The 15751-nt window shown below is 39.9% G+C and overlaps 1 protein-coding gene across 7 annotated transcripts in view; it reads left to right on the top strand.

Moving 5' to 3' along the window:
* celf6 (CUGBP Elav-like family member 6) overlaps positions 1–15751 on the top strand; it is a 928129-nt gene that overhangs the window by 537313 nt on the left and 375065 nt on the right. For all 7 annotated transcript variants that reach the window (XM_073025070.1, XM_073025067.1, XM_073025066.1 and 4 more), the window contains exon 3: positions 1233–1281. In XM_073025070.1, the coding sequence (XP_072881171.1) occupies positions 1233–1281 (49 nt within the window). The remainder of the gene's footprint in view (positions 1–1232; positions 1282–15751) is intronic.

Here is a 15751-nt window from a genome sequence, read left to right as displayed (position 1 = left end):
AACTGATGGCATGAACATTGATTTCTTTAACTTCTGGTAATTATTCCTCTTCCCCCTTCCCCCTTTTAATCCCCACTCTGGCTCCCCTCTTATCTCCTTCTTTTTCCCTACCTGCCTATCACCTACCCCTGATTCCCGTCCTCCTTCTCTTTCTCCCATTGTCTACTCTTCTCTCTTGTCAGATTCCTTCTCTTCAGCACTTTAACTTTTCCACCTTTCACCTCCCAACTTCTCATTTCATTATCCCTCCCCTACTCACCTACTTTCCCGCTCACCTATCTTCACCAACCATCTTCTAGCTTTTATTCTTTCTCCTTCCCCATTTTCTTATTCTGGCTTCTCTTCCCTTCTTTTCCAGTCCCGATCAAGGGTTGCAGCCTGAAAAACCGACTTTTTATTCCTTTCTATAGATGCTGCCTGACTTGCTGGGTTCCTCCAGCATTTTGGATGTGTTTTTCTGGTAGGTGGGGGAAGGAAATGTGCCACTTCCTGGGCTAGCACAGGCAAGATGGACCTAATATCCTTCTCCTACACTATAGCTTTTCCTCTTCTAGTATCTAGCACAGAGTGACAAGTAGACACTGCATGAACACTTCCTCAGACTGGATAATTTAGAACAAACGAGTGAAGTCTCAGGTTAAAGGGTAGTCACTTAGGCAAATCATTCCTTATATTGCCTATACTGGAAACCTTGAGCAACACACACAAAGTGCTGGAGGAACTCAAAAGGTCAGGCAGCATCTATGGATGGAAATAAACAGTCAACATTTCCATTAGATATAGGACCATAAGACAAAAGAGTAGCATTAGGCCATTTGGCCCGTCGAGTTTGCTCCGCCATTTGATAATAGTTGATTTATCTTCCCTTACAATCCCATTCTCTTGCCTTCTCCCTATAGTCTTTAATGTCTCTACTAATCAAGAACCTATCTACCTCTGCTTTAAATATGGGTTTTGGATTGAGATTCATGAACGTCTCCAGCCTTCTGTGTATGTTGCTCAATCTAAATGCTGTGAAGTTATAAGTCTCTGAGATCTTCATCTTGAACCATGGTCTGTTTAATGGTGAGGCAGACTCATGCATTTGTATGCCCTGATCTGGCTTTTATTTCTTTGATGCTGGTTTATCTTTTGCTTTGATAAGTGCTGAAAAGCAAATTTTTACCATATTTTTGTTCAAGCCTCCTTGTTTAATTGAAAATGTTTAACCACATTTTCCTTTTCCTTTGCAGATGAACCGACCCATTCAGGTGAAGCCTGCCGACAGCGAAGGTCGAGGAGGTAGATATTTAACTTCACAATTACACCTCTGCCTCTAAAATTACCTTCCATCAGCTTAAGCAGCAGAGGGTTGATAAACCACTGCATTGTGCTGTGTGGAAGCCAGCTCGCCAAGAAATTTAATCGATGTTCATGTGCCTGACAAATGGCATTCCATGCCAAGTGAAATTTAATTTGTCCAGTTAATGTCCCTTCTCTCAATTGGGAAATACACAAATGTGTTGCTTTACTGACAGTGCTGGACTCCTATTCACAAATAATGCAGGCAATGTCAGAGTGTTGATACAATTGCCATCAGCATCAAGGTTGATGAGTCTAATCTAATGTAGTCTGGGCCCAGTTCTCTCTTTGATTCATCAGAAAGGCAGGTTAATGGCCGACAAGTGTTTGTTTCCTCTGCTTGTCGATATAGTAAGCACCGTGACACAAAGCAATTTCTGCGTGAGGTGGAAAGATGGACTTTCCCCTTTCCTCAAAGAGAGACAGGAACTCAATCACTTGTGACCTTAGGCCGAGAGCTGGACATGTCTGGCCAAGATTAAACTATCCTAGACTAGGACAGGGTTGATCAAATTATTCTACTAAGAATTTACTGCAAGTTTTTGAATAAAGAACTACTCAGATCTTATAACTTATACTGTCACTTAACCCATTTATTACTTTGTTAAAATAATGCATTAGGTATGGTGGTGACAGTATTCTTCTTTAGTGCTGCAACAAATGAGTCCTCTCGGTTTGGTGAGTTGTTTAACTCCACATATTTTGTCTCTGTGTTACACTTCTCAAAATAAATACGCAATTCTGATCACAATTTAATGAAATAATATTAGAATTTTCTACACTCTGGTTCTATACTGTCATATACTTCTTGACAATGCTGAATTGATTGGAAATTTGTTTTTAGTTTTGTTTTATTATTGTAATTCTAAATCGTAGTAGATCAATATTCATTGTTTTTGGGAAAATGTTGCTTTGACAGATGACTTTATAGTGATGCCTCAAGTGCAAAATTTGTTTTTACATTTATAATTGTCAGTTAATTAAACTACCCAGAGTCTATTGAAGTTATTGGCCTATCTGAGCTCATCTGATCACCAGCATGGCTATCTTCCTAATGATATCATCTGAGGGCTTGTTACTTTCCTGACTATGTCATCAGCCTTTAAAGTGATAGAGTCATAGAAAAGTATAGCACAGAAACAGACCCTTTGGCCCATCTAGTCTGTGCTGAACCATTAATCTGCCTGATCTCATTAACCTGCACCCAGACCATACACCCCCCATCCATCTACTTATCTAAATTTTTCTTAAATGTTGAAATCGACCCCACTTCTACCACTTGCACTGGCAGTTCACTCCAACCTCTTACCAATCTCTGATTGAAAAAGTTTCCACTCATGTTCCTCTTAAACAATTCACCTTTTACCCTTAACCCATAACCTCTTTTATTCTGACAGGAGCATATAAACGCTGTACTCTCAAAATTTCACTTTTTAATACCTCCCACTTACCAAGTAAACCTTTGCCTGAGAGCAATCTGTCCCAATCACACTTGCCAGATCCTTTCTGGTACCATCAAAATTGCCCTTTTTCCAACTTAGAATCGCAACCAGAGGAGCAGACCTATCCTTTTCCATAATTACATTGAAATGAATGGCATTATGATCCCTAGGTGCAAAGTGTTCTACTACATAAACTCTGTCATCTGCCCTGCCTTACACCTAATAGGAAATCTAGTATCACACTCTCTCTAGTTGGGACTTCTGTGTACTGATTGACTAAACTTTCCTGAACACATTTGACAAACTCTTTCCCATTTAGCCGTTTTACAGTATGAGTGTCCCAGTCAATATATGGTAAAGTGAAACTACCTACTATCATAACCTTACGTTTCTTGCCACAGTCTGGAATCTCTCTGCAAGTTTACTCCTCTAAATCTTGTGGACTGTTGGTGGTCTATAATACAATCACAATAATATGGTCATACCTTTCTTATTTCTCAATTCTACCCATAAAGTCTCACTAGACAAATTCACTAGTTTGTCCTGACTAAGTACTGCCATGACATTTTCCTCGACTGGTAGTACAATCCCTCCTGCTCTATCATATCTAAAACAATGAAACCCTGGAACATTGAGCTGCCAGTCCTGCCCCTCATACAACAAAGTCTCACTAGTACCCTAAGCTCATCCGTCTTTCCTGCAATATTCTTTGAGATATATGCAGCTCAGAACATTTGTCCTACCATGCTCAACCTTTCGATTCCTGACTTTGTACGTAGGCTTAACAATATCATTCTCCACAACCGCTCCACTATTTGTTCAGGTTCCCACACCCCTGCAACTCTAGTTTAAACACAATCCTCCCCACCCCCTACCCCCACCCCCACCACCACCGAGCCTTCGCGATAGCATATTAGTCCCACTCCAGTTCAGATGCAAACAATCCCATCTGTGCAGGTCCCACCTTCCCTGGAAGAGAGCACAATGATCCAAAAAACTGAACTCTCCCTCCTGCACCAACTCCTTTTCCAGATGTTAAAATGTATCATCTCTCTTTTTCTGGCTTTCACCAGCACGTGGCACAGGAAGCAATCCTGAGCTCACAACCTTGGAGGTCACGTCTTTTAACTTAGCACCTAAATCCCTGAATTGACTTTGTAGGATCTCGTCCCCTCTGCATTTAATTTACTTTCCTTGATTATGTTATTAGTATACAATTTATTTCTCTGGATATGCAGGTTTAATGATTTAATATGGGAACAATTTAAATACTGTGATGGTTTATACATTATGAGTTTCAAGAAGGTGATTGAACAATGTTTGCAGGCTGTTCTGTTATCTGTCACGGAGCAGGGGGAATTGAATGAGCTCATCCTTTTTCTTAGATGAAGATTCATTTAAGCGTGATGTGCCACCAACACACACATCACAGAGGCATTGTATGACTAAAACGTGACTAAAACATTTAACAATGTCCTCTAGGAACCTCCTCATGAAGAATCTCTTTGTTCCGTTGCTTCCCTTCAAACACAGCTTGAATACCTTTCAGCATTTATAATCCCAATTATTTCAACTAAAGCTGAAATGACAGCTAAATTTTTTTAGTAATGTATTGCCACAAGAAGGAAACATTCAGTCCACAGCCAGTATGTATCTCAACTCGTTTTGCTTGGCATTGACAGAAATCCTTTGGGACACTTACCTAACAAAAATATTGGACTTATAATGTAGTTATTCCACCAACTACTCTCTATTATGTGAGAGAATTCTCTGTGTCTATTGCAATGAGGAAGTACTAAACTTGAGTACACCTACCACACTCTCTTTACAATTCATGTCAAAGCGAATTTGGATATTCTAATTGTTAATTATCATAGTTGATGGAAAGTAAGCTTTCTATACATGTTGCTGTACTAATATCATTCTCTATGATACTGAAAAAATACTTGGTAAGTTAAACCAACATAGTATGATATGAAACAAGCAAGAGAGAAGAGATGCCTAGTACAAGTTCAGGCCCATTCAATGCTAGCACTGTACCAACACATGGCACTGTCCATAGTGGGTAAATACCCAATTCTACATTCATTGGATAGTTCAATGCTATTTTGTGATACTGTACCACATGCTGGGCAAACACTGGTTTGTAACAGAGAGAAAATCACAGCTTGTAAACTGGACCAGATCTTTCGAATATAACTTTATACTTATTTAGAGATACTTCACGGTAACAGGCCATTCCACCCCAATAAGCCCATGCCGTCCAACTACGCCTATGTGACCATTTAACCTCCTAACCCATGCGCCTTTGGAATATGGGAAGAAATTGGAGCACCAGAGGAACAGGGAAAATGCACAAGTTCCTTACAGACAGCGGCGGAATTGAACCCAGGCCACTGACACTGGCACTGGAATAACATTATGCTAACTGCATACTACCATACCTTTACAGTTTTCAATGATTGTAAATCAAACAAACATCCCTAAGGGCCCATTGGGAAGCTTCTCTTTTTTTATCTGAGACGCTGATGAAACTCTGTGCTGGCATTTAACATGAATTATGCAGATTGTTCTTCTTCACTCATTTTGCATTAAGAATTTGCGACTAACTGAAAGAAAGTTAATAATTCATCAGAGAAATAATTAAGGTGAACTAGTCTGTAAGTGTTATCAACCCAAGTTTTGCTTTAAAGAAATCAGAAATTGGTGAACTCCCCAGTAAGAAAGTACACAATTTTGCTGAATAATCAAAAACAAGATTAAAAACTCTCAAACTAAACCAAAAAGAAATACCGGTACTGAAAAATAGAAACCCTGTTAAAAAATGCTTGCTAAGTTAATCTTCGTTTATCTAAAGTGGCGTGACAGCATAAAGTGACAAACAATGGATCGTGTGCATCTCCTGCCGTATTCTACTTAATTTATGTATTTGCTGTAGATTTTGGATTTAACATTTTGGGCATGTTTTCATTTCCATTTGTGTGGTAGTTGTGTGCAGTGTGAGTTACTATGGTATATGTGGGAGATAAACTTTGGAAATTACACAAGGTACATATTTGCTATCACTTGTAAATTCCATTTAGTTTCTGGACTGACAGAGGGTTGTAAGTGCATGGAAGTTGAACATGCTGTTGGGAGGTCCGTGAAGGGGGATATATAGTTTCCTGAGTCTGTTTTATCAAACATTCCTTCTTGATACTGCTTCCTAAACAATTGAGATTTATTTTCTGAATTTGGTAGCTGGGAGCCAAAGTACAAAGAGAGAAAGATGTCAGTTGTTCCGAGGAAACAATGTGGCAAAGAGATCGACCAGTCAAGAGTGCTTTGTGTTTTCCTCAAGGATCTAGAAGCAGCTGCATTAACTTGCTGGTGACACACACCAAGGCAATGGTGAGGCTGCAAAGATCCAACAAACCAAAACAATTCCATGGCCAGTTTCGAATGCAGAAGACGGTGCCAATTGTAGTGTGGCATGACTTGCCTTTAAGTATGCATTAGTGGAAAAGTGTATATACTTCTCCCTACATGCCATCTTCCTGTCTCAAAACTACAAATCAGGTCTTAAAAATAAATGAGCATACATGATCCCTTCCATTGCTCATCCCTTTTCCATTCAGAAATGTAGCTGTGGTTGTTTACTAATTACATCAGTATGTATTAGCATCAGAGGTCTGGACTGATAACCTGGAGGCAACATTTTGAATTCCATCTCAGGAATTCAAATCTGGTGAAGTAAGAAAAAGGTCTGTTAAAACTCCCTGATACGTTATGTTGAACCCATTTAGTTCTTTATGTTCTTCACGGGTAAAAACCTACCATCCTTACCTAGTCTGATCAATATGTGACCACTGGTCACTGTGTTGGAATTTTAAAATGAATGATTAAAAACAACATAGAATCAGAAGCATGACATCAAGCCAGTGCTGACATCTACCCTCGTTGATGTTTAAACTCAACAGCATATTGTCCTGTCTCCTAGAATCTATTAATCCTAGTTCTGAATGCATTTGTTGACTGTTGACAGAAATCTTTGGGATTCTTCACTCTTGGGAATTTTAACCTCATTTTAGTCTGAAAAGATTTACTCTTTATTTAGTGACTGTGACACTTGGTTGTAGACTCTTTAACCATCAACTCCACATCTGAGTAGTGGTCCTCAAAGAATTTTGTATATTTCTTCATGGTCACTGCTTATTCTTTTAAGTAGATGTCTCACCTACACATTTTCAAATCAAGTTTATTGTCATGTGCACATATATATATATATGGTCTATATACAATAGTAAGATCTTTACTCTTGTATTCAACACTTCTTGCAACATATCATATACCCACCAAAATGCCTGATGCATCTGAATGTTAGAGACACAAGAGATTCTGCTGCTTCTGGAAAACCTGAGCAATACACATAGAATGCTGAAAGGACTCAGCAGGTCAGACAACATCTATGAAGGGAAATAAGCAATTGATATTTTGGGTTGAGACACTCCATTAGGACTAGAAAGGACTAGAATGGAAGAGGGAAGAAGCCAGACTATGAAGGTGGCGGGAGGGGAAAGTGTATAACTAGGCAGGTGGAAGAGGTAAGAGGAATATGATAGGAGAGCATAGTAGAATAAAGGGAAGGAGCTGGGGAACTGGAGGTGTCATGAAGGCAGGGGAAAGAAGTGAAAGTATGAGAGGGCCACCAGAATGTGGGGAGAAATGGATGGGATTGGTTAGAGAATTTTCATGCCATCAGGCTAAAGGCTACAGAGAAAGAATGTGAGTGTGACTCCTCCAGAATGAGTTTGGCCTCATCGTGGCAGCAGAGGAGGCCATGGACAAACATGTTGGTGTGGAAATGGGAAGTCAAATTGAAATGGGTATCCACTGGGAGATTCTGTCTTTTATGATGGACAGAGCAAAGGTGCTTAACAAAGTAGTTTCCCAGACTGTGTCGGGTCTCAGAGTAAGGATAATGGGCTAGTGATCACCGTTCTGACTGTGGGGATTCTGCACTGCAACATGGTGGTCTTAAAGACAGAACCAAGATACTGTAGAACTTATCTTTTGCAAATAGGCTCTTGTGGTTTGTTTTTACTACAGGGACCATACTTCTGAAATATTTCAATTACCTATTCATTCACAGGTTGTAGACATTGCTGACAATGCCAACCTTTAGTGTCTATCTCCAACTGACAAATGAGAATCAGCTTCATTGGGAGGCCTGCAGTCACAAAGAGGCCAGAGTGGGTAAAGATATCAGATTCACATCCCTGAAAGACATTAGTGAACAAGATGGGGTTTTAAACACAATCCACTACAGGATTTTGTGGTCACCATTGCAAAGATTCACTTTGACCAATTTCACATTCACTTCATTGTTTGAATGTACATTGCACAGTCCCCTTGTAAGCAGATATTTCAGGCCTCTCAAAGCCAGACTGGTAATGCACCTTTCCCACACTAACGCCTTCATTGTTCATTGCCTGTCAAGTGCTTTAAGACCGATTGAAGATGTGAAAGGTTTGATATAAATGCCTGGCCTTACTTCAAAGCTAAAAAGATTTCATTTTGGGACAATTGAGATTTTTCACCAAGAGGACCAGCTAAGAGTGAGTCATTGGCTTTTGGATAAGAGAGGTTATTCAGTGAAGTGTGGAGATGGCAGGCGTGGGTGTGTCAAGTCGTGCAGGTTCATAATTTAGTTTCAGACTCAGGTGGCAGGGATAAATTCTTACTGCTTATAGATACACTCGAGTGAATTCTTCAAATCCTATTTCTCCTGCACCACTGCATAAATTAATGGCTGTCTTCAGCAGACAATGGATCTGGCAGAACTTGGGATGTGGCCAGAATGCTTAGAGAGATGTATTGGACATGTGCCTCAGATGCAATGGGTGAACACATTTATCAGGATAAAAGAGCTGTCAAAATGAATGAAATGAAAATAAAGATAAGAAAATGAACCAAAGGATCAGGTGTGGACTTTCTCCCTATTATTGTCCTGTTTAGTTGTAAATCATGCCCAGAAAATTTTGATTTTGTTTGAAGTATTTCTTAGTGAAGGCTGACATTACCTACCTGGGCACCTTAAGAAAGATAAATCATTGGAGCTCACTGTTAAGATGGAATCATGAGCCGTACAGTGATTTCTGTTGGTCCTACCCTTACCTTCAGGCTCAGGAGGTGACAAGTCACATGCAGAATCTGAGAGACTCTTCATTAGTCAGGGAATTGAATTGAAGAGTCACGAATCATAGTTACAGTTCCATAAATGTCTGGTTAATACCTGGAGTATTGTGTTCAGTTCCAGTCCCTCATTATAGGAAGGACATGGAAGCTTTTGAGAGGGTGCAGAGGAGATTTCCCAGGATGCTGCCTGGACTAGAGGGCATGTCTTATGAAGACAGGTTGAGTGAGCTAGCGAAGGAAGATGAGAAGTGACTTGATGGAGGTGTACAAGATGATAAGAGGAATAGATAGAGTGGATAGCAGGAGATATTTTCCCAAAACAGAACGTGAAAGGGCATAATTTTAAGATCTTTGAAGGAAAGTATAGGGTAGTGTCAGAACTAGGCTTTTTACACAGAGAGCAGTGTGTATGTGGGTGTCAGGGGTGGTGGTAGAGGCAGATAAATTAAGGACATTTAAGAGATCTTAGATAGGCATATGAATAAAAGAAAAATGGAGGACCATGTGGGAGGGATTGACTAGAATGAGTAGGTGAAAAAGTTGGCACAATATCGTGGGTAAAGGGCCTGTTCTATGCTGTACTATGTTCCCTGAGCAAACATGGCCAATATTCCACTCAAACCCGGTGTAATATTCGGGACAAGAGTTTCTGTCTTTTGAACAGTAGGCAATAGATACACACTGTCCAGGTGAAAGGGGAAAAGTTTAAAGGGAAGTGAAAGGCAAGTTTTTTACACAAATAATGGTAAATGCCTAGAAAAGGCTGCCAGCATGGAAGCAGGTACAATAGCAGTATGTAAGGGCTGTTAGATAAACATGTGGATGCAGGCAATGGAGGGAAATATGCAAACTGAAGAGATTTAATTGAATTCATCCTCATGGTTGATGCAAACGCTGTGGGCCAAAGGGGCTCTTCCTATACTGTACAGTACTGTTCTGTCTTCTACAGTTGTGGATCAGAGAGTGTCATCCTTTTTGTTATTAATTCATTGGAATTCAGTGAGGGTATAACCGCAACCCCAGCGTTCATTGTCCATTTGTTAATGCTCCTGAACTGAAGTAATTAAAGGTCTTGAGTCACATACATGCTAGGGTAAAAGGAAATCAAACAAATGTGGGGTTAATTTTGCAACAAACCATAGCTTTTCCATCAGCACATTGTCTAAATACAGTTCCAAATTTATTCAATTACTTAAATTTAAGTTCCCCAAGTTCCGTGGCAGGACTTGAACTCACATCCACCCTGCTCCCTATCCTGACACTGTTAATCCAGCAACTTAACTACTTTTCTGCTGTAACCTTTAACTGAAGAACTAAATACTTCCACTGAAACTCAGTTAATGACATTTAACTTGTGCTATTATTGTTAAAGTTTCTCCCCGAGCCAGCAAATGGCATTTCTATAGTTAATATGATTTCCTCAGCATATGTTCTAAATCCCATGCTTTTAAAAAAATCTGTATTTCTATAACATATTCCATTTGGAAATTTTGGAAATGCACCCAACCTGCACAGAAAAGAGTCATAAGTGGCATTGAGACCAAAGTGATCTTTATTGTTAATAAATTAAATTTAGTAAATTTAGAGGACTAGAATAAAAAGCAAGGATACATAATGCTAAGGTTTTATAAGGCACTGTTCAGACCACATTTGGAGTAATATGAGCAGTTCTGGGCCTCCAGTTCAAATAGGATGTATTGGCATTGGAGAGTGGGGGGGGGGCTTATGAGAATGATCCCGGGACTGAAAGGGTTAACATATGAGGAGCATTTGATGGCTCAGGGATTATACTCTCTGGAGTTTAGAAGAATGATGGGGGAATCTCATTCAAACCTACCGAACATTGAAAGGCCTTGACAGAGTGGATAAGCAGAGGATGGTTCCAATAGTGGGAGAGTCTTGAACCAAAAGGCACGGCCTCAGAATAGAAGGATACCCTTCAAGACAGAGATAATGAGGAATTTCTTTAGCCAGACTGTAGCGATTCTGTGGAATTTATTGCCACAGACAGCTGTGGAGGTCAAGTCTTTGGGTATATCTAAAGCAGAAGCTGAGAAGAAAAATAAATCAGCCATGATTGAATGGCAGAATAAACTCGATGACCTGAATGGCATAACTTCCTGCTCCTTTGTCTTATGGTCTCTAATTGCTGCTTAAGGGATTTTTTTTCTCCCCTTTAAAGCCAGGAAGAAATCTAAAGGTATCTTTTTCAGACTATACCTGTGAGACATCCTGAGAGGAAAGGCAGAGCCTTGGTTTGATGTTGCATGGGAAACATTCTCCATAGAACAGGAGTGTCAGCCTAACTCTTTGTACTCATGTTTCTGTAGTATGACTTGAACAAAGTACACAGACCATAGAAAATGCAATATCTGTGCTCAGAAAAAGGCCTTTCTGCCTATGTTGTCTCTGCTGAGCAGGAACCCAAATTAAACTAATTGACATTTTCTTGCACATGATCCACATCTCTCTATTTCCTGCATATTCATTGTCTGTCTAAAAACCTCTTCCACACCTCTATCATATCCATTTCTATTCACATTTCTGTCATATCCATTTCTGTCTACATCTCTATCATATAATTTCCATCCACATCTCTATCATATCCATTTCCATCCACATCTCTATAATATAATTTTCATCCACACCTCTATCATATCTATTTCCATCCACATCTCTATCATATCCATTTCCGTCTACATCTCTATCATATAATTTCCATCCATACCTCTATCATATCCACTTTCATCCGCATCTCTATCATATCCATTTTCATCCGCATCTCTATCATATCCATTTCCATCCAAACCTGTATCATATAATTTCCATCCAAACCTCTTTCATATCCATTTCCATCCATTACAGACACCTAAACTCTCTTCGGATAAAAAAACTTGCCCCACATATCTCAAAGTCCTTCCAAAACTACAGTACACATAATATTCCAAGTGTAGCCTGATCAAAGTTTTATACAACAGCAACATGAATTTACTGACTCATTGTATAATCAATGAAGGAAATTGATTGTCACTTTGTCGTGGTGGAGAAGCTTGTGTGGTCTTGAGATCCCAAGAGCAATGCCATCTGGAGCTCTGCTCCTGGTAGGGTCACCCATGGCGGTAAGGTCGAGGGTGAGGTCCCTGACAAAGAACAATCCAACCAAGACGTCAACGGTGGAACAGGCAGACGAAGTTACTTTGAGCTCAACAGCTATGAAGGTGGATGAAGGCTGCAACAAATCCATCAACTCCAATCGTCATGATTTCCATGCCCGTTGGAATCAGTTGGTTGATTTGTGAAGTATCGTGTGCTTCTTGGAGTGCAACATCAAGTACACGTTAAACAAATACATGCACAGGCATCTTCGCTCTGTGGAAACGGAAAGAAGACCATCATCCTCAATCTCAAAGGATGACGATGACAACGACAATTGGAAAATGCTATATTCTTTCTTTACCACTGTCTACTTATGTTGGTGCTTTTAGGGAGCTATGAACCTGGACCCTAAATTCAAAAGAAAGTGCAAGTTTTAAACTTTAATCCTTGTGATTCATAGGCCATTGGATATTGTTTTGGCTGGCAGCACAGTTATGAGATGTTCTAATATTTCTTGCAAAGGATGAACTTGATTGAAATGCAATTAAGAATTGCTGTGTCTGGGCCAACATTCCACCCACAGTCATTCAAAGAAAATATTTTCTTCTGTTTCATAGTATATTGCCATGACGGAATGCTACATTCCCTCTCTGTAAGGAATCATTTCATCAAGGCTATAAAATAAATTTAATGAATATTGCACAGTTGTTACCATGACAATCTTTTTATTCTAAAAGTTTTGAGGTTTCTGATATTGTTAATTATGTTAGCATATGAAAGACACTCAGTGGCCACTTTATTTGATACCTGAGTGTACGTCTGAGGTCGTCCGCTGCTGTAGCCCATACCTTCAAGGTTCAATACAAATCTTTCTTTTCATTCTTTATGCTGTTTTGAGTCTTGGTTTACACAGAAGAGTTTGCTGTTCTTTTTGTGAAAACATCTTTCCTCACACTCTTCTAATGCCCAAATTCTCTTTATATTTAGTTGTTGACCTCTCTGCTCAGGAAAAAGCCCCTACCTGTACAGTCTGACTGATAACTTCTCTCGTTTCCTTGCATACTTACATGGGATGGAGAATCACTGGCTTCTGCTCCAGCTCTTAGGTTTGGAAGGTACCATGTGTGAATGCTCTTAACACAGGCTGGCTATTGCATACCAGCTGTCACACAGATTTGGCAGAGGGAGGTATAGTCCAAGAGCAAGGAAGCTCGAGAAGGCAATCACACAAAACCACCCACTGCCATCCCCTTCCCCACACACACACACAAAGCTACACATTCACACACAAGCACTCACATGAACAAAGCCCCCCCCCCAACACATGCACAAAGAAATATGAACATATATACATAGACATGTCTAAGGTCACAATTCTCACACACACACAAACACATTCCTGTTTCAGAGAGTACAACTCTAGCATTCCCTTGTAAGTCAAACTCCACAACTTGACCCATATCTTTGTGAATCCCACTTGGTTGCTCTCTGGTGCAATCACATATTTCCTGTACTGTGTGACAGAACTGCACACTTGGAATTAGCTTTTATTTTTCATTTTGCTATGCAGGATCTAAAGCCCTAGGTAACAACTAAGTACATAAACACATCCTTGGTAATTTGAAGAAGAGAACAAAGTGATTTTGGAACATATTCAAACCCATTGCAAAGGACTTTATTAAAGTATTGATATGGAGGTCATATGACTGGATGAATGCAGATGCATTATTTTTGCATGGTTATGTTCAAAGCATTTCTTTTTATACAAGAGCACTTGGAAATGATTTAAAATGGATGTATTCCATTGATTGAAATCAAGTCTCATTGATGTTATTCAGATGAAAATTATTCCACAAGCTGTCAGGTCAAATTGAACCTTCTAATCCAAAGAATAATGTGATAGGTTACCAGGGAGAAACCATTAAAGTGAACAGCGCGCGTAATTCAAAAGACAGCTGGGACCATTTATGCAGCATAATGTAAATAAATGATAAAAAGGTAAACATGGCTTGAAAGTGATGGGACAGGTATTAGGGGAGAGGGTAATAAAGTTCTAAGAAAGGGGTAACTTCTTCACTCAGAGGGTGGTGAGAATGTGGAACAAGCTGCCAACAAAGGTGGTGGATGTGGCTTTGATTTCAACATTTAAGAGAATTTGGATAGGTACATGGATGGGAGGGTTATGGAGGGCCATGATCCACGTTCAGGTCAATGGGTATAAGCAGATTAATAGTTTGCAGCAGACTAGATGGGCCAAATGGGCTGTTTCTGTGTTGTGGTGTTCTATGACTCTAAAATTCAAAGTTCAAATAAATTTATTATCAAACTACATATATATCACTACATACTACCAAGTGATTCATTTTCTTGCAAGCATACTCAGTAAATCCAGAATAGAAAAATAATCATAACAGAATCAGTGAAAGATTGCGCCAATATAGGCATTCAACCAATGTGGAAAAGACAAAAAAGTATGCAAAAACAAAAAGAAAGAAATAATAAATGAATGAATGAATGAATAGATAAATGAATAAATAAATAAACAAACAAACAAACAAACAAGCAAGCAATAAGTATTGAGTATATGAGGTAGAGTGTCCTTAAAAGTGAATCCACAGGTTGGGGTAACATTTCAATGACCTTCAATGACCTTGCATCTATAGTAGTTTGTCAAAGCTTTAGATGCTATGCCAAATCTTTGCAAACTCTGAAGGATGTGGAAGTACTGCCGTGCTTTCTTCATAATTGCACTTGCATGCCAGGTCCTGGACAGGTCCTCCAAAACAATAACATCAAGGAACTTAAAGTTGCTGACATTTTTCACCTCTGATCCTCTGACGAGGACTAGCTAATGGACCTCTGGTTTCCTTCTCCTGAAGTCAATATCTCCTTGATCTTGTTGACATTGAGTAAGAGGTTGTTGTTATGGCACCACTCAGCCGGATTTTTCATCCCCTTCCTATATGCTGATTCATCACCACCTTTGAGTCAGCCTGTGACAGTGGAGTTGTCAGCAAACTTGAATGTGGCATTGGAGCTGTGCTCAGCCACACAGTCATAAGCATAAAGCAAGTAGAGCAGGGGGATTAGCACACTGCCTTGTGGTGCAGCTGTGCTGATGGAGACTGTGGAGGAGATATTGTTGCCAATCCAAATTGACTGGGGTATGCAAGTGAGGAAATTGAGGATCCAATTACACAAGGAAGTATTGAGGCCAAGGTCTTGGAGCTTATTGATTAGTTTTGCAGGCATGGTGGGACTGTATGCTGAGCTGTAGCTGATAAAGAGCATCCTGAGGTATGCATCATTGTCATCCAGATGTTCCAGGGTTGAGTGAAGAGTCAATGAGATGGTATCTGCTGTGGACCTGTTGCTCTGGTAGGCAAATTGGAGCAGATCCAAGTAAAAATCCAAGATATGTTTCATCACCAACCTCTCAAAACACTTTATCACTGTAAGTACTACTGGATGATAGACACCGAGGCAGGTTACCATGTTCTTCTCAGGCACCGGTATAATTGAAACCTGCTTGAAGCAGGTGGGTATCTCAAACTGTCGAAGCAAGAGGTTAAAGATATCGGTGAACACTCCAGCCAGTTGATCAGCACAGGTTTTTAGTACTTGACCAGGTAGCCCATCTGGGTCAGATGCTTTTCATGGGTTCACCCTCCTGAAGGGTGCTCGCACATCGGCTA

Source organism: Hemitrygon akajei, chromosome 21 (genome assembly GCF_048418815.1).
Source record: "Hemitrygon akajei chromosome 21, sHemAka1.3, whole genome shotgun sequence".
Lineage (NCBI taxonomy): Eukaryota > Metazoa > Chordata > Chondrichthyes > Myliobatiformes > Dasyatidae > Hemitrygon > Hemitrygon akajei.
The sequence above is the reverse complement of the archived record's forward strand: the minus strand, read 5'-3'. Positions and strand labels throughout refer to the sequence as shown.